This window comes from Haliotis asinina, chromosome 2 (genome assembly GCF_037392515.1).
Source record: "Haliotis asinina isolate JCU_RB_2024 chromosome 2, JCU_Hal_asi_v2, whole genome shotgun sequence".
Taxonomy (NCBI): Eukaryota; Metazoa; Mollusca; class Gastropoda; order Lepetellida; family Haliotidae; genus Haliotis; species Haliotis asinina.
The window spans coordinates 42,871,082-42,895,143 of NC_090281.1; the positions used below are offsets into that span (position 1 = coordinate 42,871,082).

The 24,062-nt window shown below is 40.4% G+C and overlaps 2 protein-coding genes across 5 annotated transcripts in view; one reads left to right on the forward strand and one right to left on the reverse strand.

Moving 5' to 3' along the window:
- Positions 1 to 5,913, forward strand: part of LOC137273732 (cubilin-like) — a 73,226-nt gene extending 67,313 nt beyond the window's left edge. For both annotated transcript variants that reach the window (XM_067806539.1, XM_067806540.1), the window contains exon 19: positions 1,649 to 5,913. In XM_067806539.1, coding sequence (XP_067662640.1) covers positions 1,649 to 1,794 — 146 coding nt within the window. In that variant the 3' untranslated portion in view covers positions 1,795 to 5,913. The remainder of the gene's footprint in view (positions 1 to 1,648) is intronic.
- A 1,175-nt stretch (positions 5,914 to 7,088) lies between these two features.
- On the reverse strand, positions 7,089 to 22,147 carry LOC137273742 (tetraspanin-18-like). 3 transcript variants are annotated; one of them, XM_067806563.1, is made up of 8 exons: positions 22,020 to 22,147; positions 14,071 to 14,155; positions 12,405 to 12,638; positions 12,064 to 12,138; positions 11,647 to 11,757; positions 10,814 to 11,020; positions 9,773 to 9,856; positions 7,089 to 9,173 (listed from the first exon to the last, which is right to left on the reverse strand). In XM_067806563.1, the coding sequence occupies exons 2-8, from the start codon at positions 14,122 to 14,124 to the stop codon at positions 9,111 to 9,113; spliced, it is 828 nt and encodes a 275-aa protein (XP_067662664.1). In that variant the 5' UTR covers positions 14,125 to 14,155; positions 22,020 to 22,147; the 3' UTR covers positions 7,089 to 9,110. The 3 variants fall into 3 exon arrangements, with proteins under 3 accessions (XP_067662664.1, XP_067662666.1, XP_067662665.1); XM_067806565.1 differs by lacking the exon at positions 22,020 to 22,147 and adding an exon at positions 21,872 to 21,994; XM_067806564.1 differs by lacking the exon at positions 22,020 to 22,147 and adding an exon at positions 14,927 to 15,122.
- Positions 22,148 to 24,062: the final 1,915 nt, after the last annotated feature.

A 24,062-nucleotide genomic window follows, 5' to 3' on the forward strand; every position in this document is an offset into this window, starting at 1 on the left:
TTTACATCTTATGGTGACATAATTTGGACAGATGACACGATATCTGTATCAAATGTACGATTGAATGTTTACATCTTATGGTGACATAATTTGGACAGATGACACGATATCTATATCAAATGTACGATTGAATGTTTACATCTTATGGTGACATAATTTGGACAGATGACACGATATCTATATCAAATGTACGATTGAATGTTTACATCTTATGGTGACATAATTTGGACAGATGACACGATATCTATATCAAATGTACGATTGAATGTTTACATCTTATGGTGACATAATTTGGACAGATGACACGATATCTATATCAAATGCTGTTTCATCTATCCTTCCACTATAGCGTCTTACTCTAAGTGCAAAAGACAAGGTTTGATAAGAGGTATATTTGGTCCATAGATACCTGAAACACATTTCATTCAACAAAAGTGACTATGGATTAGTAAAATAGCTTATGTGAATAGTGTTCCATTACATTTATGCATAAATACAACAAATATTAGGTAATCAACAGCATGATAAGAGAGCAAGCAGCCTGTGTATACTACATCTTGTTTACCCATCAAATGTGTGATTGAATGTTTACATCTTATGGCAATATGGTTTGGGCAGATGAAGAAATAATGCAGTGTGTCTTCATAAGAATGGCAGCAGGAGAAGGATGGATGAGATGAGATATAAACTATTCAAACATGTATGCATTCACTACTCTAGAGTCAGAGGCAAGAATGTAGTACTCTTTGGCAGAAATGTGTACCAAAATTTAAGTCAAAACTACTGTCAGTCTGATGTTTGTAATAACTTGTTCTCCCCACTTTGATATTGGAACAAGAGTGAGACACGCACACGCATGCACGCACACTCACACACGAGTGTGGGGAAAAAAAGTCTCACTAAGGCCAGACCCACCCACTTACAGCCCTCAACACCCCATCCTTTGATGAGAGCGAGTGTGGGGAAGAAGAAGCCTCACTAGGCCAGACCCACCCACTTACAGCCCTCAACACCCCATCCTTTGATGAGAGCGAGTGTGGGGAAGAAGAAGCCTCACTAGGCCAGACCCACCCACTTACAGCCCTCAACACCCCATCCTTTGATGAGAGCGAGTGTGGGGAAGAAGAAGCCTCACAAGGCCAGACCCCCCACCCCCATGCTACACCATTTTCAATTACCCACATAAGTAAAATGTGTGAAACCTATTTCTGGTGTCCCCTGTTGTGAAATTGTTGCAATATTGATAAAAGAGGTGTAAAACCATACTCACTCACTCTTTCATAAGCAATAGTGCAACCAGTTTTTGTGTGGTGCAACAAGGTTATTGCACAGGGTGCACAGGGTGCACAGGGTGTCATTTCCTGAAATCAACCCTGATCTAATACCTCAGGCCACCACGTTCTCTGTGAACTGAGAGCAATCTAAGTCAGATCATCAGATATACTGATAAAAGTGAATAAGCAGACTTCCATGTATGAGAGTATCAGTGTATTATGTTAAGATATTGTTGTCATGAAAGTAATGCATATATTGCTGAGCTGTAATTAGTTCAGAAGGCTACAGACATCAATACTAACACTTAATCTTTAAATGTGAAATACAGATAAGAGTCGACATGCTGGATAATGTTTGAACTTGTGTGTTGCAGTGCACTCGTACTGGGTACCTGTCTGTATCATCTTGGGGCTTCTGTTTGGGGTCATCCTGGCCTTCGTCATCCCCGCCATCTACCGAAGGGTCAAATACCCCAACTACAGCCAGCTGCGTGACCTCAGCGCCCCTGTCGTCACATAATCACCTGCATCTTCTGACCTTCAACTTCCTGCAAGCTTTTTTCAGAAAATGTTATTGTTTCTGCTGAGTGTGTACTTAGCTTATTTACAGTATTGTCATCAAAGAATAAGATCTTCGATTACTTAAAGATTGGAAATGTTAATGTTTGCTTTACAGTTTAATGGTAGCTTACATACCATTTTAATTTGTGTTAGCTGAATTAGTTGTTTGGACAAATTGACATCAGTGAAATATTTTTACAACTGAAAGAAATATCTTTTTAAGATTTATGATATTTTTGTAGACCTGCCTGCAATGTGTCAGTCACTGATCTGTAGTGTAGTTGTCCTTTCACAGGTAGGTTATTTACAACACAATAGAACTGATTCATGTTTCACCTAATATTGTTTTGTTTGTTGCTATTTTTTGTCTCATGTTAGCATGGTGGGTATTTCAGCCTTCCTAAGCCGATGTTCTCTTGCTAACAACACAATGAAGGTAGTTCATGTCAGATGTGCTTTTCAGAAATGTAAGATTCACATTGTGTATTCATGCATAGAGGTACAGCTTGGATCAGTGTTACAATAGATACCACACTAATAGCCAGTGAAGTGAATACACAGTGAACAGCAACAATGTTTACTTGCCAGATGAAGCCAGTAGCCAGTGATGTTACCAATCTAACCATGGGTTGGCCTAGGACATGTGAGTGTCATCATACTGACGACTATATATGCCTTGATAGCCACATTAGCATAGAAAGATTACTATAGAAGAGTGGTACGGAGCGTGGTATCTGTTGACAGCATTATGTCCATACAGATTGAAGATATTTACTACCTACTTTAACATTCCATCAAGGATGTACAGTCTAGAATCTCACTCTTTTGAGTTTCCATGAGTTGTTCATGGAGAACTATCTCCTACAGTAACTGTTGGAATGAGATCTGTGGTATACATAGAATTTGGAAACACTTGAGGTGTACTTATTTTGCACATCATTTTTAAAGCGTGTGTCTGAGATAGTTTCTCTCTTTTTTATGGCATGATTTTTCATGGTCAGAAATGGATAGATACATTTTGTATCACCCTGTTTTTGTTAACTATTGCTTGCAGATCTAGACTCTGAAGTCTTTGTGTTTGTTTTGTTTCATATGTTTGGAAAGGAATATGGTACTTGGCCAAATGTACAGATAGTATGTATCAGGTAATATGACTTACCCAGCTGTATTACCAACATTGCATATAGTGTTGGGAAGTGGTTGAAATCTCACAGCTGATGACTGGCTCATTATGAACAAGCAATCATCAAAGAATAATTGGTTAAGGACATTTTTCAGATTTTCCTATTCAGGTGATGGCAGATAAGTACAACATGACGCAACATGCTACTTTATGATGAGGACTCATATATCATGAAGTCTTCAAGAAATATTGACTCTTCAGTAAGTGATGTGAGTTGTATGAGAATTTGAGAATTGAAGGTGTTTTCAGGCCCTGACATGTTCTAACATATGTTCCATCATCAAGTGTATCAAACACAGTACTTCCAAAGTCGTTTGTGTCCAATTATGAGTAAATGTGATTAATTGCTTGGTGATTTGATCACTGCAACCAATCTTCCATTATTTCAGTTACCAGTAGCAGAACACCACAACTGCATATCTTGACCATGTTAGACCCCAGTGTGTGTCACCGTCTGTTAGTCCAGGGTTGATATTCAGTTAGTTGGTTGTGGACATTAGGACTGTGTACATGATACATTCTGTGACTCGTTATGTATTTCTGAAGGGTGGGAGGGGTCATGCTAATTACTGGATAATATTGCCGCTAAGAGATCCTGGACAATAGGTACTCTTCGTGCATTTGGCCAAGGACTAAATGGTAGTACAAAGTGTGGGTTTTGAGGAGCATTGCTCAGTTCGATTTTAGAGAAAATAGCATAAATAGTGTTTTTATAGAAATACCAGAAGGTTGGTTCATGTCGGAACTGTATGATGTGCTTCATTTTGGACTCGCAGATTTGTGGTATTGTACCTTGTTGACTGTTGCTCCTTGCCAGGTTTGGAATCTTCCATGAAGTTAAAAAGATTCATCACCAGATCTATCACCATGGCAACATAAATTTAAGTATATTTAGAAAAGAGTTTTACCTCAGTTGGATTAATCAGAACATAAATGTGGAATACTTTTGACGACATTTTAAAGATCTGTACACAGTTCTCTGAAAGTGGAAGGCATCCATTCTTGCTCAAAACAGGAAACCATACCTGAACCTATCATTAATGGCGTCAGCTATATATATACTTGTCTCCTCCATATGTCCATTACCTGTGGCATATTTAGCCACCTGTGTTCTGAAATTAGCTTCTGATTGTACTCCGGGGGATGAGGCAGATCTGTTGTTTTTATTGACAAATAATTTAGTTTTTGAAGAATATTCACAAGCATTTTGCTCAAGAACCATTTAAACCTTTAGTACTTGCTTTGTTAATATTATCCAACCTGAGTAATGCTTCTCCAATGCCTATATTCTGATGACCAGGTGCACACTTCATTATATTTGGCAAGAGTTTTGTTGTGATATTTTACAGAGGTAACTGATTTGTTTTGTTTCATTGACTTTTTAACCAAAATGTTATTCATTTTTTTCTTTAAAAGCATAATATGCCTGTCTTCTTCAGTGGTTGTTTTAGACCACACAATGATGTTCTGCAGTACTGCAGGACATGAAATATACATGCAAGGAAATGATGAACTTCTTAAGTATCATATAGTCCGAACTTGTTACCATAGAAACATCTACAGTGACCACAGGTCAACAAATGTCCAAACTATCCCTGTAACAAGTTGGCAGGGTAGCTGAAAATTGTCAGTGGACAGAAACAGTGGTTCACATCTTAAGATACAGGAGACAGGTTGTCAAATACCTATTGTTACGTTTCAGTTTCCGATTTACAGTATATTACATGCAGCTTTGTGTATGAAGCTAATTCATTCAAAAATCCTTATCTGATATAAAATTAACAGTTAGTGATGCTCAAGGTTTTCCAAGGTGTATATTTCCAATTGTGTTCAGGATAGCTGAAAGAATCATTTTTTCTTTTGAATTTTTTTAAATGCACCCCGAAGTGAATCAAGTCTGTTTACTTGTCGTTCATTATATTTATGATTATCAGTTATTTCCTGCTGTTTGGTTTATGTTCCTATTATGCCCCATATGCTGCACACCAGTATTCAAGGCTATTCCTTCTTGGGTGTGGTTATGTTTCTCTGTATCAACCCTGATGGTACAGTTATATTCTGATTGGTCAAGCGCTATTTCGTAACTGCATCCATATTGTCATGTGTTTGCACAACTTCAGCTGCTATCGGGGATTACAATTTGATAGAATACATAGAAATATGTCACTGAATGCTGTTTTTGGATTAGGGAAGCCTTTAGAAAGTCTTGCCACCCATCCCTATTGGGACCCCTTTGGGAAACTGTAACATGCTGAAGAGCAAAAGAGATACAAGTTTTGAAAACATGAAATCTCTTTAAAAGTAAGTCTTCATGTTTATGACCTCTGTTAAAATCCTTGACAAAAATCTGTGGCATTTCTTTTGCTGTTCAGTATATCTGCTGAACAGTAAAAGGGATACAAGTTTTGAAAACATATAATCTCTAAAAGCAAGTTCATGAAAAGTAAGTGTTCATGTTTATGTCTTCCATTGAAATCCTTGACAGAAACATGTTGCATTTCTTTTGCTGTTCAGTATATGTTTCTATTATGGGTTCAAGTCAACCACCTATTAGACATTCAATATAAGGACTTCTTTGAATTCATTACCATGGACAGCTTCAGATCCCCATTACAGGTGCCATTGCGGTGCATGACAAACAATTATGACAGCATCGTTTGGAGTGTGGTATAACTTGGGACAGTGTCAATGAGTCACAAGGTACCAGGACACCACTAAGCTTGTAGTCAAGGTGATCAGGATTCCACTGTGGGTGTCACAATTCCCCGAATTACGTATGATTAGATACTGTGTTATGGCATGTGAACGGTTTATAATGGACATGGTTGTTATCTCAGAGGCTGATTGTCATTATTGTATATTTTGATAACATAAATAAACATTGATTATCATAAACCAAACTTTGTCCTTTCTGTGTCCCAAACTCGGTATGTCAAGGTGAAGGTCAAAACCATTCACTTGTGAAATGTATCCATGATGAAAACTCTACTCTTGTGAAAAGCTTTACACCTTGTTTAACAGAATGAATATTCCAGAAAAATACTGTACTGTTTGTGAACATGAGGCAACGGTTTGTGAGGTAAGGGTGAGAGCAGTTCACCCTTTCGGTGCAGAAGCTCACTTGTCGAGTTACCGTGAATACAGAATTAGAATGAACCAGCACCTTACTGCTCCTTGGTGAAATGATAACATCCCACCTCTGGGAGATCCGAGCTGGAAATTGTCGCAGAACATAGTTGCTGAATGCAGCGAAAGAACTCACTGCGTTGTGTCCTTTAGTGGCCAGATGTCACTGAGTCATGAGTTCGAATCCTTTGTTTGCACAGTTTAAGCTGTTATATCCAAAGGTCGGCTCATCCTGGTTAACACAGACTACGAAATAAAGTTACAAAATGGCACTTTGTATACATGATACAAGCAGAAGCTAAAGGTACTAGCAAGCGCAGCGTTGTCGAAAAGGTACCCACCTGAATATACAGAATATGTGTTAAGTGTGTGTCTGTCCGTCTGTCTAAATCCACTGTATGGCGTCCACTGTATGTATCCCAGATACAAATAAATATTTCCAACCCACCTCATCCATGCTTGGGGAGCTCTCAAAATTTCCTGTTTTCCACAGGAATTTTGTTACTATGGCATTATAGCCTGTAACGGACATCATTTTATCCGCAGCTATAAACGTTTAAAGAATAAACATATTTATAACATTCTTTTCAAATGTTTATACACAGGCATTTCAGTTTTCGATCGGTACCATCGAACACAAACTTGGTGTGCTTTCAATTACTCCCCACTATATCCCGCATCGCGTGACAGAAAAGAAGATGGTTCGTTTGCTGTTTAACTCAGCAATTTTCCATCTGCATGACACCGGTCTGTAAATAATCAAGTCTTGGCCAGATAATAAAGTGACTGACATCATGAGCTTCAATCTGGGATGCGATGACACGTGTCAACCAAGTCTGACCACCCGGTCCCGTTAGTCGCCTCTTACGAAAGCAGGTGTTGGTGAATATCAGTTCCTACCCTGATCTTCACCACCGATTAAGAACAATTATAGAAGAAACAAAGACGATGGTTTGCATATAAAGTTGTTTTTTTTATTATTATTTATGGACAACTTAATTATGTCTATGATAAAAAATACAGAGTAACGTCACAAAAACATGACAGGTGTGCGGTACTATACTTAATTTTATACTTAGACAACGCACATTTTACTGAAACCTAAACGAACACAGACGGGGTTTAAAGTGCGACTATATATGCTTTCACATGAATGATATAAGTGCAATTTAATACAGTTGTTCTTTAGAGTGCGAAAACGCGATAAAAATGAACCAGTGTTCCAAGTCGGCAATCACGTGACAGACACTCTTGAGCTATAAATGCATATTTACATGAATGAGAATGTTCACTGATGGAAAAAGTTATGAGGATACCACACTCGCCTTCCGCATTGAGAGATTAAAACAGTTCTGATAACAACTTCAGCACAATCGGGAGTTGACCTCTCTATAAACATGATCACAGATACACCACACTGAATTTAAACTTAATCTCACACAAGTGCACAATTTTGAAAGAAACAAGTAATTCCGTCTACAGTTAAGCAGCCTTAGTCGAACTTTAATATGTCGAAGGGTTGTCGCGAAATAAACAGTTGACTTTGGTGGATTGTTCGTTGATCCTGTTCTCAGTTGTGCATAACTCGAAGTATTTACTTAGGTGTCTTCATCATGTTCGACACAGCGGAGTTAGTAATTCGGAAAGGGGCCCCGACGAGATGGAAGACAGGGCGTGAAACTGGACGAATCTAGACTTGCTGTATATAGGGCTTTGGAATTCGACAGTGCTTGGTGAATGAGATTTTGATAGGGTATGGTGTAACTGTGGGACAGACAAACATATACGAATGGTTGATTCTGACTTTCTGTAAAATATGGCGTACAACATTATAGCAGAAGCATTTCAAGCAGCTGGGGTGTTAGTATTTCGGTATAAACTTTCCTGGTTATGAATGGTTTATGCTATTACATGGAACGGAAGACATTCCTTACAATGCATGCCGTGGTAGCAAAATTAAATCTCCGATGAGTATAAACAGCGAGAAGTATGAGAACTGCCGCCATTGTCAAGGTTAAGCTGGGCGTGGCAATTACTCCGATACGATGATAGCACTCAGTGGATGCGATAAGTGTGAGATCACGTGACATACCGGTGCAGACTTCCGCTACGTCACACGATGAAAAACAAAATTTCGTTTATGAGTCATTCATATATGAATTCTTAGTGCATGATAAACAGGTGTAAAACAATGATCTTATAAAATGAGATTAGCTGGCAAAGCTAAGGGCTGCGCATTACTGTTTTTAATGTTCGGAACATATCACAAACTCGATACATCTCATCCAAATTGTACATCTCTGATTGGCGAATATGTACTACATCCATCATTACATAGCATGTCACTTCAGAAGAAACAGGTAGACTGTATCTTTATAATGAATCCACCATTGCCATTTCTCGTGGTTTTTTTTCTTTGTTAATGGCATGTTGTTCATCTGTGCTGTGCGTGGGAGTACATGTTCATCGCGAATAATCCCGTTTTGCGAGGAACCATTAAACCTTCAGAACTGTGAGTTGGTTTTGAGATTCACTCGTCATCATACTAGGACACAAATGTAGTTGTCTCTGTGCGCCACTAGCTTTACCAGTCACACTGTGTGATTAGTTACCTTGACAACAGTACACTATAACAATGAGAAATATTGCTAACAACACATTTGTAAGGCCACAGATCGTGAACGTCATGTAACTGATGGTTACAGTGGTAGCTGATATAGACAGATATACATGTTTCAGGAACCGCCGTATCTAATAACACTGTATAAGAACTAAGTGTCTCACGAAATAATAGATGGCAACATACCATCGTAACAAACACTAACGTCATTCCCCTTCAGGCTAAAGAACAGGGCGTCTGATCTTGCCTACAGCAGTCAGTTGTTCGTGTTTGACGATCAGTGCCCTGTAATTCAGATGTTCCCCCACCCCACCCTCCATCTGAACTGTGTTCAAGCCTGGACCATCTACACCAGCTTCCCGTCTGGGTCATTCTTTGCGATACAGCAGGCAACGATAATCAGGATGAGCTGCAAGATAACATACGGGAAGTTTTATTGTTATTAAGTCGTCTATATACATGCACATATATTCTGACACAATACCGACTGAAGTATTGAAGTATCTCGGATACACTATCTACATCGGTAATATTACAGCATATATTATCTGTCAACTATCTACACAGGTTATGTTATATATTAAGTATTTACACAGGATATATTATCTGCACAGGCTGTATGATCATCACTCAGCTATCTATACAGGTTCCATTACCTACACAGGATATTGTATCTATCAGCTATCTATACAGGTTCCATTACCTACACAGGATATTGTATCTACCAGCTATCTATACAGGTTCCATTACCTACACAGGATATTGTATCTACCAGCTATCTATACAGGTTCCATTACCTACACAGGATATTGTATCTACCAGCTATCTATACAGGTTCCATTACCTACACAGGATATTGTATCTACCAGCTATCTATACAGGTTCCATTACCTACACAGGATATTGTATCTACCAGCTATCTATACAGGTTCCATTACCTACACAGGATATTGTATCTACCAGCTATCTATACAGGTTATGATATGTGCACAATGACTCCATCCTTACCTCTAATACAGCAACGCCGATGGCTACGCCCAGCACACCGGCGAAATAGGTTTTTGCCAGATCCCTCAATTTGTCATAGCAACCCTGTAACATAAAATAATGTAAATAATCCAAACGCTCAACTGAATATAAACATTGGAACGGAACACTAAGCGGCTGACAGACACATTGGCACTTTAAGCTTTCAGACTTGAAGTTGGAACTTGTATACGAAATTCTCAGTTTTTGACTCTCCGATCAGGGGTTTGTTTTCGTCATTATTATGTACCTTTATTGTATTGCGTCAACGCGCATTCCAACCATTCCCAAACTATCCGATATCAAACACAGTATTCGCCTTCCTGTATCTCATGCGGAAACTGGATGACAATTGTGATCTAGGAAGTGGTCCATCCATTTGCAGATACTGGTGTTCTTGTGTAGCAGACCAGCATATACGACAGAGGAACTTCGTAAATCGTAGGAGTAAGTGAGTTTAGTTTTACGCCGCTTTTGGCAATATTCCAGCAATATCAAGGCGGGTGTCACCAGAAACTGACTTCACACATTGCACCAATGTGTAAAGTCGAACCCGAGCCTTTAGCGTGACGAGTGATCGCTTTAAGCACTGGGCTACCCCAGCGCCCCGGATTGGTAGGAAAGCAGACGAATTGTCCTCAAGTGTCAGGAGGGGTCCGGCAGGAGTGGTCAGGAATGGCGTGAAAGCGGGACTTTTGTCTGACGCCGTCCTGAACAGTATTTCAGTGATATCCTGGCGTGTCTACTAACTGCGGGAGAAAAGCCCGAAGTCTTACCAGGGACAAAATCACTGTCAACCAGGATCTCTGATGACAAACTTGGATGAACTGTTTGTGAGATCAAGGACAGCAATACCAGAATGACTGTAAATGATGTTATCATTGCAATGCTTCGCTCCGTATGTTTGTAATGTTCCGGCGGCTGTTTTCTGCTTAGTAATGTTTTGATAACGCTGGCAATATATTTGTCAGTGTATACCTTCTTTTGCCCTATAGTGTATTTCCAGAAACCATAGTAACATACCTCTGTGTAGCTGTTTGCCTTCGTATTCGGACAATCTCCGTCCACTAGGCCGCTAATGTAGTCCTCCATATTTCCAGGGAATGAGTCCTTTTTGTGTGACAGACAGCAGGTAAATGGAATCATGGCGTTGTTTGCACCTTTCCATGTTTTGTTGAAGTTAGGGTACGCGGCAAAGTCATCCGGGCCATTAATACCACAACATCCTTGCTGTAGAAAGAAAAGAAATACGTGACCTGTTCAGATTAGCAATGACAAATACACTGGCCCAGTGGTCAGTTACTAGTGAAGTAGACATCCGGGACAGGGCTTTTAAAATAGAAATGGCTCTTATTGGTGAAAATATAATATGCTGACCTACGTGCAGAGTTTATGTTAGCAAGAGAAGAAGGCCAGACATTTGAAGAATATTTGTATATTAAGCTATTAACCGTTAGTTTAGATATCTCTGACAAAAGGGATTCCTATATCGTCAGTTCGCCAAAATATTCATACATTCTTCCCCTCCAATGGTTGGCGTTTATGGTGAGCGGTATTATGTAATGCAAGACCACCAACTGCCTGTATGTTCATGATGTCAATCACCAGAACATTTGGTCAAAACTGACAATTCAAGATTAGTCACAGACCATCGTCAGTTATCTAGAACAACTATCTTCCATACGAACTAACTGGTTCTTCAAAAATTACACATTTCATTCCGCGATGAACGTTCTCTTAGTTCGTGACTAAGATGTGTGTGGCCACAGAAACACAATGCATACATCACACGTGACAGGTCCCATGTCTGTGTTCCCATACATGTAAGTGTTCACCCTGTTCACTAGACAACCTACCGATGCCTGGAGAGCGTCCAGGGCGAGAGAGATGACGTCAGAGTGGTCATACGGTCCTCTGTACTTCTTTGGCATAGTCTCATTCAGGAATGGCTTGGCGTAGCTGTCGAACTGTGGAACAGGTTCGAAACTGTTGTATAACCCAGTCTAACGTACATATATACATATTCTATCATGGAGAAATATTTTGTTTCAAAGTGAAATAATGAGAAAATTTACTTTACATATTTCTTATAAATTATCATATCAAAATTTGACAGAGGAGAGTTCAGTCAATACAATTTTCATTTCGTTCCCATTCCCATTTCGTGTAGGGTCGATGTTCTGTACAGATTACCCACATACAACAACCGTAACAACTGAATATTTCCCTCTAGGAACCTAGGACTAAGACTAGATATAACTATGAAGACGCACCTGGCTACTGAAAACGCCTACAGCAATTCCAGCTGCTACTTGTATGACCAGGATGATACCGACCAGGACACCGTACTGAAATGAGAAGAAACAATGTAACAGTTATGTAATGGTATAAACTTGTAAGGTTTTCCTGAAACACTAATAATTATTTTCTCTCACATGTAGCTCACGTGGTTCAGTTCACGAATCAAAGGTGTCTTTTTATATGAGTGGAGTTAGCTAAACGCACTTTGTGGAACGGGTCCCAAGGTAGGAACACAGTGTCCGTATAATGTTTGTTATGTGATTTGTATTCCAGTTCCCTGGGGAACATACAGTGTAACTAGGCAACTACTGACCGTGATGAGGCAGCATCTGGACTTCTTGATGGCGCCACAGAAGCCGAAGACGGAGATGACAAAGACAAGGGCTCCGACGGCTATGAGGATGTACGCGCCACTCTCTAGCAGCGAGGGCACGTCATAGGCCTTTAGGTCGTCTACCTTGTCGCTTGAGTACCGAAACAGGGAGATCACATGGGTCTTATCAACCACCACCCAGATGCCGATGCCAAGACATAGGACGCCGAAAATCTGTAAACAAAAGCTTAACGTATATTCATGAGCGTTTACTTCCGTATTTAGTTATTACTGATTATTGACATTTATGTTGTTAGAATGCTTATGGTTTAGCTAACATGACTGAAAGTCAAGTTATCACTTGAGACAAATAATCATGCATATGCAAATGAGCTCCATAGTCATGGTACATTGGTTTAGAGCTCTACAGTAAGTCAATGGGTGGTTTAGGCACCAACATTCAATTTACCCAAATGGCGAGTGAAGCTGTATTATTTACAAATATAAAACAAAAAGAAAATTGCTCTCTGTCGGAATGGTGATATACCTGGGGGCGATGTAACTATTATTTTAGAACCATTTTGACTTACCCATGTGTAGGTACTTCCAAAATGAATAAATATTAAATTAGATGCTATTTCATAGGTCGTGGGAAAACTTTCTGTTTGTGACCCCCAAACGATAACGTTTGAAAAGGAATTTGAATTGGAGTTGGGCTTTTTTTCATGAAAGATAAAGGCGAACATTGAAACTGACGCATTACCGCACACGTATATACCGTATTTAATCGTATCTGAGACCTTACGTATGAGGAAGAAGTGGAAGGCAAAAAGGTTAATTTTCGTGGAAACGTGCTCTTTAAGAATAATGTTTTCAAGCCCTGGTGGTTTCTGCGTCTTCATACGAATTAAGTGACTCACCAGTACTTCCTGCTGCTAAATCCATTTATTTCACACTTGAATGAGTATGTTTTGGGTTTTTTTATTGTACAAGAATAAAGGAAACATGCAGTGACGCGAACAGATTTATATGCACGACCATATCTTATAAGAACAGGTTGTTGATTCAATGCAAAACATAATCCGACCAACGCATGACGAAAGTGTAAACATCTGAAACGTCTCGTGTCTTATCTCAGTCAGACTGTTTGCTTCATACCAAAGCTATAGGCGTCCATGCCGCATGTTTGTAGCGCTTAGCAACAATGAAACCTGTCGGTTTTTAATCAGGGCTACACCTGTCACTAGAAGAATCTCCTTGCCCATAGTGATTGGAGACAGTTTTCAAACAGAATCTTCTTCGTTTGAATTAATGAAACGCCACATAAATTCAAAATACAGGTCATGTATGACCATTAACGATATGAAATTTCATGTTATGACTGAAACATCAGTAACATAGGGTACGTGTGACGCTGATAGCAATGGCAATTGTCATCAACACGCGTGGACAGGAGGACACCGAAATAATCTGGAGCCATTATCATAATCACACGATCTTAGATTTTCACTCAGATATACTCTGCTTCATCTGGAGGAATGTCAAGAATTTTAATGTACAATATCTTGTTTCTAACTACTTTGAAGTTAAGCAAATCGTGCTGGAGTGGTGAACGCCAAGCTTAAACGGTATGTGAGGTAGAATGTAGTGTTAGTAATATACTCACCAAGAAGATTATATTGAAGACGATGAGGAAACACCGAGCTAATCCTTGACACATTGTGAAGTTGTATGTGGGATTTCCTTTAAATCTGAAAGGTAACAATCATGATAAAAATACAAAATAACTAATTGAATGATTATACATAACACTACCTGCTTGAGAATAATCTTGACTATGATCACTGATACTAGAATAATGGAAAAATGTGGGTACAAAATGATCACGCAAATGGAGTCTGTCACGTAACTTACACGTGCTACGAGCTCGCTATCACTGATATCCTGTTATTATGATCCTATAAACATATGCTTTAAGGTACTCTTTTCATGTAAAATTCATGATAGCTGTGCTGTTCTTCCTCTGCCCGTGACATGCTTATGATATGTAAATACAGGTCCGCTTAGGTAGTTGTTTACGCCCTACACCCAGCACACACACACAAACACACAAACACACGCGCGCGCAAGCACACGCAAGCACACACAATAACAACAACAAGCACACACACACATAGACGTCCAGCAAGACACACACCAAGGATCCAGTATTTCTCCAGGAATGTAATCTTCACGCCAACTCTTACATAATCTAAATGATACAGCTAACCTCTTTAATACGGGATGATGAAAATAAAACATTCCGGAATGTCGAAGTTCCGCTATATACAAATATACCTGTCCTATACTAGCCACCTTTTGTAGAAATCAATCGAATAAGGATAGCAAGTATCGATTGTTGGTCCGCACAACATGGACACAACTATGTCACATTTGAAACTGGAAAGAATGTATATCTACTCCGCAGAGTGTTCAGTCACATCGATTTCAAGCCAGTCAACGCTATATCTGACGTATCTTACCTGTTGTTAACACACCTATGTTATCAGAGGAGCTAGTGCTAGTTAATTCCTTAACGCCCAACTTCACCAGGGCAAATCGTGAATGAAAATATTTAGCCAGCTCCGTAGTACTTATAGCTGAACCAGGGTGGGCATTGACGTCAACGTTAGTCATTTGTGAACAGTCGTTCTTGCTTTGGTGAAGATAAGGGATTGCGACATAAGTTATTTTTAGCTTGCTGCCCTAAGTCGCGTTGGTGACCTATTTCTGTCCTGGTATTGTAAATAGATTTTCTGGGAAACATTACAAAGAAAAACAGGGGAAAATACTCTCACCAACGAGATGCTAAACGGTTCATATTCACTTAAGTTTGTACTTTATATGATTTTTGTGGTTTTTCAAATCCCTCTTTCATTCTTCCGTTGCTCTTTTACAAGGCCACGTGACCTCACTGAGGTATCAATATATAGTAAGTTTGGGCACTTATGTCATCTTTAAGTACTGGGTATGACTCAGTACTTGAGGGTTGTAGGGCAGGTAGACACCAGGATGTATTACAATACGTCAGAGGGGCAAGTCACATGTCGGTTTTTTTTCGGTCGTGATCCCTAATTGCTCAACGTCGTATGACATTACACTTAATGTGAAGAGGGCTGCCTGTATCGGCAAGGAGTTGGGGAGCGTACGTTGGGGGATCCGGACGTCAGTGTATAGGCGTGGTTATGGCTGATCGAATCGTGACAATGGCTGATTGTTGTTAGCGACGCTGCAAACACTACCGCATGTGATGCAACAACACCGTTTACCCTTCATTGTGTACATATTGTATCATGCTGGCTACTGCATGAGAACATCGATCCGGTCCGGAAGGGGGTTCTGTGAATACACACTATCATGAAAGCTCATTAGATCATGTTCGTGTTGAGGGTTGACAATCCAAGGAAATAGTTCATTTGACATTGTGTGAATACAACAACGCTTCATGGCGGCTGTGGCGAGAAGTGACACACCATTACTGCAATCACTGTTGTATTTGAGCGTTGATACTGAAACTCTAATCTTGCTATAGTAGTTACCATTATGGTGTCAATACATCATAACTCGTTTGTGAGAGGGAAATGGTATATCGTCGTCTCTTTATTGGTTAAAAGTATGTTTACATTCTGGATCATAATGGTCACGATTCAGCAAATTTGTCGGCCGGTGTGTTGTTAAACGCCACACTCAGAAATAATCAAGCTATAATGGCGCCGGTCTGTAAGTAATCGAGTCTGGACCAGACAAACGAGTGATCAACAGCGTGGGCATCGAAGTGCGCAACTATGATGCGATGACATGCGTCTATCAAGACAGCGACCCTGAGCCTCCGATCCAGTTAGTCACCTCTTACAAACATGGGTAGCTGAAGGCCAGTTGTAACCCGATTGTTCACGTGTGCTTTAGCAGAATGAAATAGAGCATGGGCGAGGTGGGACATTTAGAATCCATGGGAAAAGGAAATTATGGTTCAGAGACTGTACGTCTGTGACACGAGAACTGCCCGAAACAGCACCCAACCCGTTTAGTATCGTCAGAATATTCTCTTACAATGGCCCCGTGCCTATAGCATGTACAACAATGTCCCTACCGCAAACACAACAATACCGGGGCATATGCGTGTAACCTCAATACGTCGCTGTTTCAATGGGAACACGTCGTGTAATGGGATCCGTGATTGCGTTCTTGGTGTCGACGGATCAAGTCATGCATGGAAGACTTCCATCGTAGAGGAAGACAACCTGGGAAAATGTATTTTAACTGCAGGCGCTTTGGGCATAAGGAAAAAATGCTATAATGCATACATGATAATATGGCGGACTTAACGTATAGGCTCTTAAAAGTAGGTCAGCATCTTAAGTTAATATCAAATATGTGAACAAGGAACAGCGTTAACGGCGACAACCAACCCTACTATGCATGAACACGGTGCGACAGACACCCTATAGTTTGCACAATACCGCAAGCAGGTGCGCCTCACAGGTGCGTGAGGTGCCATTTCTGATTACATTTGTATGTCACTTTCAAAAAAGGTCGGTTATTCTCCGTGGGCCATGGTATCTGTCCGATCTTTTAAATGAAGCTGTTTATTATACAAGTGTGGTTAACTTGATTTCATTGATTGTCTATGTATGAACTAGCAATGAACCGCGGGCGTCAACGTCATACACCAACGACCAAGGTAGTTATTTTGGGCAGGCGCTGCAAGGAGAGAAGAAGAGGCTGTCTCCAGTAATTTCTTAGGGGTTCAGCTCTCGTATGTCTTATCGTATGAATGAGTGTTTGACAAATCATAGTCGTATTACGCACTAGTAATGCGAAAACGTCCACTTATTTTCTTATTACCCTTAAGGTCTTTCAGGATCGTTGGCAGCCAGAACATCAAGTTCTATACATCACTTCCGGTTGTAACGGGTTCCTGTGTCGATATTTATAATTATATACGTATACTAGAAAGTTTTTTTATGTTCTATTTTTATTTTTTAAATTTTTTATTTAGTTTTTTTTACAGTATTGAAAGTTTTCAATTATTTCCGAGTATCCCCTACATTTTTCGCTTTTGAAGGGTATTTGTTTGACCAGAAATAGTTATCTACACAGCAAACAGTTAAGAAACACGATGGATTTAACCGTCACGACTACTGAACATGGAGTTTGAGTCGTAAACAGCAAACACTTCAACCACTGGGCTAACGAACACACAAGTCGTGTCGACTGTTACATCCGCTTTACCCGTCTGAATGAAGCGGATGTATAGTATTATTTATAGATAGCAAGTCACGAGATAAAGATCAGCAATGAACCATGCTCGTCTAGCCCTTAGGCAACTACCTGTCCATTTCTTGGTGTATGCCATGATATTGGAATATCGCTAAAAGCGGCTTGAAACCAAACTCACTCACTCACGACTGCCTAGCAAGCCCAGGCGTTAAGGCGACATGGTTCGTATTACCGGCTGCTTATCACCAAGTCCGGATAAGTCGAAATGTTCATGATCCCTATCGTGTTCGAGACGAGGGTAACAAGGGCACATTCTCACATTCACCCGAGTCAGCAAGTTAATGTACTGACAGAAGGCCCACCTCTCTGAGTCATTCAAGCCATGTAACATATGTTGGACATGGGTGATAACACCGCGCAATTATACAAATCAATATTAGACAAATATTCTGTTGGGATACTGTTCACGGGTTTATCAGCCAGGATTGTAATGCATTATCAACTTCCCCGCCTCGGCTAGATATGTGGACAATCCAACTGTGTTAAACGTTGAGTATCGGTAAAGGGAAACCGGTTACAATGCATTACCCGCCATTTGCTGCATGAGTAATCGGGGAAATTGGTGTTTTTCAATATTCCTCGAGAGTGATTGGTCATGTGATCCCATAACATTAATTTATTGTGATGATTTCCTGCGATAAGTGGATACTGAATACAAGTTGTTCGGGTTAGTAGGTGTCAAGTTTAACTACGTTGTAAGGCAAAATAGCAGAAATCAGTTGTGTGTATTTTCAAGGTATTTACCTGGACCAAGTGCAATTAGATCATGAACAATACCTAGAATAGGCCTGTTGCCGAAGATGATGATAGTGTATTAATCATATGAAGTCTGCCGCTGAAGGATGTTACTGAAGGTTACTTAAAACCTGAAGGTGGTACTGAAGAGTACCTATAACCCGTTACTAAAGGTTATTTATAATCTGTTACTGAAAGATGTTGCTGAACGTTACTTATAAGCTATTGCTGAAGGATGTTCCTCAAGGTTATTTAAAACCTGTCACTGAAGGGTGTTACTGAAGGCGACTTAAAATCGGTTACTAAAGGATATTACTAAAGGTTACTCAAAAACCTGTCACTGAAGGATTTTCTTGAAGGCTACATATAACCTGTTGCTGAAGGTGGTACTGAAATTTACTTATAACCTGTTACTGGAGGTTATTTATAACCTGTTATCGAAGGATGTTCCTGAAGGTTAATAACAAACTGTTACTGAAGATGGTACTAAAGGTTACTAATGCTGTTACTAACGGTTACTTATATTATGTTACTAGAGGATGGTCCTGAAGGTTACATAAAACCTGTTGCTGAAGGATGTTACTGAAGTTTACTTAAACCTGTAACTTAATGATGTTACTGAATATTACTTAAAACATGTTACTAAAGGATGTTACTGATTGGGATTTGGCTGAAAAGAGTGTTACTGCTGGGGTTTTCCTGAAGATGTGTGGAACTAAAAGTTTATTACTTAGGAGAAAGTTACAGTTTTTTCCTGCAAGTGCTTTACTGTACTTCGGGACAAATGTGCAGTGTTCATACATCCGTCAAATACATATTTACGTATCAGAGAGAGCAGGTTGGGTGTGTTATCTGATACACATCCCAGTCAGGGCTGTCAGCGCCAGCTGAGGGGAGGCCTGCTGTTTCTATAATCTCAGAGTGAAGGCATACCCAATCCCTCACCAGTGGAAACACACATTCCATGACGCGATGTTGGTAAAACACGGTAAGCCTTTCAACCACACCTCACTTCAGATAAGTACCGATAAGAACATTGTTTATGAACAAACCTTCCTGAAAGGTCGGAAAATCTTTTATGCACTGCGTGGGACTGATTTGGAAAAGTAGGTCACATTTGTGACAACACCAACCTCCTGGAAAAGATAGCAACGAATCCTCGTCTCCATAGATGTATATCCTCCTACCTTACTTTACTACATCAATAGCCCTCCATCAACCTCATACCAACAACCTCTCGTGGTGAACACCCCAACACCCTCTATTCACGGTGAACACTCCAACACCCTCTTCACATGGAGAACACTCTAACACCCTCTACACATGGTGAACACAACACCCTATACTCATGGTGAACACCCCAAAACCCTCTCCTCGTGGTAAACACCCCAAACACCCTCTCCTCTCGGTGAACACCCCAACACCCTTTACTCATGGTGTACACCCGAAACCGTCTCCTCATGGTAAACACCCCAACACCCTCTACTCATGGTGAACACCCAACACCCTCTACTGACGGTGAACACCCCAACACCCTCTACACATGGAGAACACCCTAACACCCTCTACACATAGTAAACACAACACCCTCTACTCATGGTGTACATCCCAACACCCTCTCCTCATGTTGAACACCCGAGCACACTCAACCCATGGAGAACACCCCAACACACGCTCCTCGTGATAAACATGATAAAGATCCTCACCTCACACTACCCTTAGCGAACACTTCAACACATTATTGTTGGGGTGAACATACGAACACCCACATCTCATGCTGAACACTAACAACAACGGTTTGTGAACTACATTCCATATCCCATGGCTTATACGCTCTCATCCTCGCCATAACATTAAGCATATCCGCAAAATAATAACAATCAATGTGGCTTGCAAAACACCGAGCATGTGTGTCAGTGTGTCTCACCAAACACTGAGCAAGCTACAGTGTGATACCCCTCAATGTACCTCAAGCTACAATGTGATACCTCTCAACGTACCTCGTCAAACACTGAGCAAGCTTTAATGTGATACCTCTCAATGTACCTCGTCAAACACTGAGCAAGCTTCAGTGTGATACCTCTCAATGTACCTCGTCAAACACTGAGCAAGCTGTAATGTGATACCTCTCAATATACCTCGTCAAACACTGAGCAAGCTGTAATGTGATACCTCTCAATGTACCTCGTCAAACACTGAGCAAGCTGTAATGTGATACCTCTCAATATACCTCGTCAAACACTGAGCAAGCTGTAATGTGATACCTCTCAATATACCTCGTCAAACACTGAGCAAGCTGTAATGTGATACCTCTCAATGTACCTCGTCAAACACTGAGCAAGCTGTAATGTGATACCTCTCAATGTACCTCGTCAAACACTGAGCAAGCTTCCGTGTGATACCTCTCAATGTACCTCGTTAAACACTGAGCAAGCTGTAATGTGATACCTCTCAATGTACCTCGTCAAACACTGAGCAAGCTTCCGTGTGATACCTCTCAATGTACCTCGTCAAACACTGAGCAAGCTGTAATGTGATACCTCTCAATGTACCTCGTCAAACACGCAACGCATCATCATGATTTTATCGTTCAATGTTTGATAAAAATAACCCTTCTGTCTACATACTCAACTGTCAAAAACACTAACACAGTTTAAATTTCTAAGTAGCCAAAGACAAAATGTTCATCCCGTGACATAAAGGATGTGAAATGTAAACCCATATTATGACAGCCTCGGCCACCAGTATTGTTATCTGACATCAATATGATCTTGTACTTATCAAACATTGTACTTTGGCGTCAAAGAATCTGTCAAGACTGCCAAAGAAACTCCCCGCAGGGTATTCCTTGTCGCTCAATAACGAGTCGGGGCAACTGGAAGTAAAGTCCCATATCCTGGCGTGTGGCAGTGAGCTGTGGTCGATCGTGTCACATCAACTACCAAACCTCCATTTGTCCCGGGTGGACGGCATGTTTGCCTCATCGACGTCACGGGTAGATATAATCGAGGGATAACATGTTAGCGCGGACGCCATTATGGACTTTTCAAAACAACCAGGCCGTTAAAAGTCAATTCTCACAATATTACAGCAAACTCTAATGTCGAAAAGTCCCCCAAACATTTCAGCCATGCATATATGAACACACGTGGAGTAATATGCATAGGTTAAAAAATTGTATTTCTTAAGAAAATGTATTTTCCATAAGGTACAAAGGTGAACAGAAAAGAGTGTTTGTGTCCTTGTTCTGAATAGCGGTAAAGCCAACTGTGAGTCTCCCCACCCTGTCCGCAGTCTCTTTCGCATCCGGTTAAAATACTACCACAATACCCCCACGTTTAGAAAAGAAAATCAAATCATAATTTTGAAAACATAAGTCTTTCCTGAGAAAGAAATGACCTGAATGTTCCTACCTGATACAGACTCAAGGTAAGCCGACACGCTGCTCCCAACTTGAGATGACCTACAAATATTAAACTGTGTTGTTTTCCTATGTTGTGACCTGTTTGTACCTGTCCCTCTAGTTTTAAATGAGTGACATCATGTAATTATCCGACTTACCTGGGTATGAAGCTTGTTGACTATCAACCTTGACAAGCAACAGCTAACGTTCTACTGCACACCTGGAAGTAAATTTACCTGTACGCCGTGACGTCACAGCGTCAATTCAGCTCGACGAAGCAATCAATAACAGGCTTTCTTGCGAAACAGTCGTCCTGTTTGACCACTGGGCAGAGCAAAAGTGACATTTTGAGTTACCGATAGAGGAAATGTTTTGACGATTAATGTTAGGGGGCTATTCACAGGGACATGGGTTTGCAGAGGTGTTTAGGAGTGCCACGCCTTGCGAGTAAGGTCGTTTTAGGTTCAGCGGACTGAGATTGTTTATAAACAACAGCGGTAAACACTCGGAACACGAACCAAGTGATTAATTTTTAACGTACATGGTGGTTGCTAGGTAACGCCGTGGCGTCTGTATTACTGCACCGGATCTTGACGTATCCCCATACGACAATTTTTGAAGTCACCAATTCCATTTTAATTCCATTTTAACGCATTTCGGAGATACAGGACTTCAGCCAAGCAATAATAAGACATTTGTAATGCGCTGGATTCCGCACGACGGAGGGACACACTCAAGGGGCTACAATCAAATTATTATTACCCCAGATAAACCAAGCTGGCTGTGAGGCGCTAGAGGGTTAATGGCCCATGGTTTATCCGGTGTCCTCCCATCACGCAGACAGACAGTTAGCAGACCCCTTATAACAATAACATTTAAGGTTCAATGAACAGAACAGCTACTACCTATTACCTGCACATTATAATGGAATGGTCTAAACAAAAACACAAGAAAAATATCTTATATTTATTTGAGGACAGGAATATAATATCTTTCAATGCATAACAGTAGCACAGTAGCCTCAAGTAGATATAACTTTCATAGCAATAGTTTGTCTGTATTTATAGTTGCTTAGTTATAGCAAGTCATAACAGTAGCACAGTAGCCTCAAGTAGATATAACTTTCATAGCAATAGTTTGTCTGTATTTATAGTTGCTTAGTTATAGCAAGTCCATTAAAGTTCATTGTTATCCCACCGGGTACCCATTTTCTGCTGGGTGAACAGAGCCAATTTTGAACAAACTTACTTGCCTGTGGTGAGACCACGTGTATTACATGTGCTTAGTTGTGCTTAGAAGTCCGAGAAACTCTCAGCATCAAGCTGCCAAACACGGTCACCCATCCAAGACCTCTCACCGTTCATCGTTGCTTATCTTCAACTGATTTATGACTTTGTGACCCCGACAATACCAATGAGAAGGAACTATAGTAAGTGACTTTAGTTTTACGCCGCTTTTAGCAACTCTCCAGCAAATATAAACATGGACGACACCAGTTTGTGACAATATACTCTCGTCTAAATGACTGAATGATGCACAGGGAATATAGGTAGCTTGTAATGAATCTAACTCAGCCTATGTATACATTAATAGGTTTACATACAGAGCCTCTGGAAAAGTAGCGCAATGCATCCTGTTCACTTACCGCGCTCAGTATGATAAAGTGAGTGAGATGTGTTTTCTGCCGCTTTGCAGCACAACATGGGAAAACCCCATTAAGAACAGAAACAATGTTCCCGGAGAGTCATCTTCTTGTATCTTGTATTGTCTTCATTTGTATCTCTGTTTGGACCTGGGTGTAAATGACGTCATGACGTTAGGTAAATATCCGTGATGATCAGGGTTAGAGTTTATCTTCAGCAGCCATCTGTAGGAGGCAACTAACAGGATGGGGTGGTCAGACTCGACATGGTTGACACATATCATCGAATCCTGTTTGCGTGGAACGATGCTCATGATGTGAATTACTAGATTGTCTGGTCCAGACTCGATTATTTACAGACCACTCTCATATAGCAGCCGCGGTCAAAAACAGCACCGATGTCTGCTCAACCGTAGCAGTCCACCCCGTGATATATATATATATATATATCCCAAGTTTGCCCAATCTGATTCACTAACACAATGTTAAAGAAACCATAAAAATGATCCACCAAATGTGTACCCAAAACTTCCAACAGCCACTTACCCTGAATATACAG

What these genes read in the sequence shown, in the direction of transcription:
- LOC137273742 (XM_067806563.1), bottom strand. Translation starts at nt 14,124, where the DNA reads ATGTGTCAAGGATTAGCTCGGTGTTTCCTCATCGTCTTCAATATAATC. An exon ending in AGGCAAACAGCTACACAGAG is followed by an intron (nt 9,857 to 10,813) that starts GTATGTTACTAT and finishes TTTATGTTACAG; the next exon opens with GGTTGCTATGACAAATTGAG. An exon ending in TCGGCGTTGCTGTATTAGAG is followed by an intron (nt 9,174 to 9,772) that starts GTAAGGATGGAG and finishes GTTATCTTGCAG; the next exon opens with CTCATCCTGATTATCGTTGC.